Source organism: Eurypyga helias, unplaced genomic scaffold, assembly GCF_000690775.1.
Source record: "Eurypyga helias isolate BGI_N326 unplaced genomic scaffold, ASM69077v1 Scaffold46744, whole genome shotgun sequence".
NCBI lineage: Eukaryota > Metazoa > Chordata > Aves > Eurypygiformes > Eurypygidae > Eurypyga > Eurypyga helias.
In genome coordinates this window covers 1-3,630 of record NW_010246497.1, presented here as the reverse complement: position 1 = coordinate 3,630, position 3,630 = coordinate 1, and the positions used below count along the sequence as shown (strand labels likewise).

The 3,630-nt window shown below is 52.5% G+C and overlaps 1 protein-coding gene across 1 annotated transcript; it reads left to right on the top strand.

The window, feature by feature from the left end:
• Window positions 1-588: 588 nt before the first annotated feature.
• Window positions 589-3,412, top strand: LOC104508692 (heparan-alpha-glucosaminide N-acetyltransferase-like; the record flags this gene model as incomplete). The annotated part of the gene is made up of 6 exons (XM_010150405.1): window positions 589-710; window positions 1,231-1,357; window positions 1,503-1,589; window positions 2,933-3,010; window positions 3,108-3,178; window positions 3,300-3,412. Coding segments are annotated over 6 exons (598 nt in total), but the record flags the coding sequence as incomplete, so codon positions are not given.
• Window positions 3,413-3,630: the final 218 nt, after the last annotated feature.

Here is a 3,630-nt window from a genome sequence, read left to right as displayed (position 1 = left end):
AACCGTTCTGTGATCCTGGGATCTTACCTGACGTGTGGTGCAGTGTGACCCGGTGAACGTTCTGGGGAATGTCACACCTAGCTTTGCTGTGTGTCTGACATCTGAGGATGTCACGCAGCCGTTGGTGCGGAGAAGCAGGCATTCCCAGGCACTGCTGATGACTTCCCACCGCCAAGGGACCCCAGGGACAGGCGTCTCTCTGCTGAGTCCTGTGGCCTGTGTGTTTTGTCCGGTTCATTTTGGCAGTGTTTTTTCACAGCAGGGGAAAGTAATATCGCTTTTTGGCCTTTCTCGAGTCTGTTTTCCCAAAAGGCTTTTGTTCTACTCATGAATCAAAATTCCTTTTGATATTTTCCAAGCTAAAAAACATTGTGGGCTTTTGTGTTGGTTTGTTTCTCTCCCTCCCCCAACTAACTAAGTGTCTGGAAATGGTTTGGGAAGATGAAAGGTCTATGGGTAGAACCCAGTTTGGAAATGACAACAGTTCCCTCTTGTATCCGGGGAACTGCCTGCCAGGGAGCACAGGATGTCCCCGAGGGCAGGGGTTTTCCTTGCCAGCTAACACCCCCTTCCCTCCATCTCCTGCAGGAGACACCATGTCCTGCTCTGCAGGATATTCTTCCCTACTGGCCGCAGTGGATTTTCATTCTGATGTTGGAAGGGATTTGGCTCTGCCTGACCTTTCTGTTGCCGGTGCCAGGTTGTCCCAGGTAAGGCTGCGCACTGAGTACTTTCTAGGGTGAGAGAGATTGTTTTTCTTCTGCTGAGGAGCAACTACATCGCATTAGCCACAGGGAAAAGCGTGAAGAGGAGAGCTTTCAGGCCAGCGGGGTTAAGGGAAGCATTCATCATGAGAAAAAGCTTCCTTTACCTTGGCACTAAAGCTCCAGCAGTTACAAAGGTGACATCCTTGTGCCTCTCTGTCTGAAGAAGAGGATTAAAATGTCATCCCTGCCTTTGCCCCTGTACTGGGTCAGCACCCGCCAAGCAGCTGGGTTACCAGGGCTGAACCGAAGCTTTGCCTGAGGCTCCCGATGCTGCCTGTCCCCTCGTGACCCAGCCCCTCACGGCATCGCGGTGATAAACCAGCTGCCGTGTCGGACCTGTGTTTCCCCGTGTGCCTCTGGCCGGGGAAAACATGGAGCGCTCCGTGTGCTGGGGCAGCCAACCGGCTGCTGTTGGGGTGGCGTGTACCAGCGCTGTGCCGTGACCTGCTGGCTTCTCTCCCAGGGGATACCTTGGTCCCGGGGGCATCGGAGACTTCGGGAACTATCCCAACTGCACCGGAGGAGCGGCTGGCTACATCGATCGCTTGCTCCTTGGAGAAGAGCACATGTATCAGCATCCCTCTTCAAGCGTAAGTAGCTCTGGGTTTGCAGTGCGACGCCGCAGGCGGGCAGGGACGTAGCTGTGAGGAGGGGGTTGGGAATAAACATGCACGGAGCCAGCAGGGAAAGGAGATGGTTGCTCGGGTGCCCTGTAACAACGGTTTTCTCTCTAAGGTGATTTACCAAACAACGATGCCGTATGATCCGGAAGGGATCCTGGGGACCATAAATACAATCGTTACGGCATTTCTGGGACTGCAGGTACCTCTTTTCTTTCTGACTCTGTGCTGTAACTGGAAGATCTGAAGGAATCTTGGAAATGGGGAGGCAACTTGGTTTCTTTATTTAAGGCTGAGGCTGGCTCTAACAAAACATTTTCCAGAGCAGCGCTTTCAGCCTGAGGTGAGTGTCAGGGAGGTGGAATCTAACCTGGCAGCAGCTTGCATTAGATAAACTAAGACTTCTTCCCCGTGTTTGGAAGGGACGGACACAAGAAGTCTGACAGATATCCACCCGGAAACCTCCTTTGCTTGCTTTAAGGTTGGGCTGGGAGTAGGCTGGCTCTGCATGTTGGAGAATCAGGCCAAGAGACGCACAGACTTCACAGCTCCATTGTAAACCCAGTTTTGGAGGGCGCAGCTGCACGTGTTCCCTGGTGCAGTTTCCGCTTGACGTGCAGCCTCAGCCGCCTTGCAGGGGTGCTACGGGTGTGCTCACCCTCCCCGCCACGAGGGAGGGAGGCAGGGGCTCACGTTAGTCCGACCGGCGTCAAAAGCTCGCAGATCGCCGCGTTTAGAACAGGGTATCGTGGCGCTTTTTGATGCCGTTCTGGTTACTCCTTGCTGGCTTTTGTTGGCTGGGGCTGGCTGGGGGTCGGCGTGGCCTTGTTCCTTCGTGCAGTCCTTCCTGAGGGAGACCCAGCTCGAGTTGCATTGTTGCTTGTCCCCTTCCTTGGTGTAACGTAGTAGGAAGAGAGGAAAGTTGCGAGTGGGTTGCATTTACATCCACCCTTTGCGAGGAGTTCCCATCCTGAGCCCTCCAGCCACTTCGCCGATAGAAACATAAAGCCCAGGGCTGGAGCCCCTCTGCTATGGGGACAGGCTGGGGGGGTTGGGGTGTTCAGCCTGGAGAAGAGAAGGCTCCGGGGAGACCTTATTGCAGCCTTCCAGTGCCTGAAGGGGCTACAAGGAAGCTGGGGGGGACTTTTTACAAGGGTCTGTAGTGACAGGACAAGGGGTAACGGGTTTAAATTGAAAGTGGGGAAGTTTAGATTGGGTGTCAGGACAAAATTCTTCCCGCAGAGGGTGGGGAGGCACTGGGACAGGTTGCCCAGAGAAGCTGTGGATGCCCCATCCCTGGAAGTGTCCAAGGCCAGGCTGGATGAGGCTTGGAGCAACCTGGTCTAGTGGAAGGTGTCCCTGCCCATGGCAGGGGGTGGGACTGGGGGGGCTTTAAGGTCCCCTCCAACCCAAACCGCTCTGGGATTCTGTGGTTAAACCCCATTCACGTTCTCTGCCTTCGCACAGCTGACCAAGACATCTGGCTCTTGACATGTAGCTCCATTTAGGGGCATTGATTCATTATCTGTATTCTGTTTGTGTTAGGCAGGGAAAATCCTCTTGTTCTACAGAGACCAGCACAAACAGATTATGGGTCGGTTCGTCACATGGAGCACAGCAATGGTAAGTCGGATACGTTACGTAGCCCGAGTTCCTACACAACACAGTCTTCTCCGAAACGCATCGCAGTGGTTATAAGAACTTCAACTTTCTCTTTCAGGGCATTATTTCTGCTGTCTTGACAAAATGTTCTAAAGAAGACGGGTTTATTCCCATAAACAAGAACTTGTGGTAAGCGAAGAGATACAGCGTGTCGTGTAATTTGGTTAAAGCACTGTTTTACCCGATTTCTTCCCTTCGGATCTGTATCACATCGGTCTCTAAATAATCTTTCCACTGAAAATGTGTGCAGGTCAGTATCCTACGTGACAACCATGAGCTGCTTTGCCTTCCTCCTCTTACTGCTGATATATTACCTTGTGGATGTCAAGAGGCTATGGTCGGGTGCTCCGTTTTTCTACCCAGGTCAGTAAAATCACGGCAGGAAACATTCCTTCCGATTCCTTCTGCACTGATCCTACCCTTTTATGTTTTCTGCGCTTCCCTTGCCTTTCGGAGAGCTGGGATGTAGAGCGAAGGACATCAGAATGATTGAGTGGAACTTGCACACAGAACTGGACACTCGAAACCAGATATTTAGGAGAGCGGGACTGTTCAGGCTTTAAATCATAGAATCATAGAAT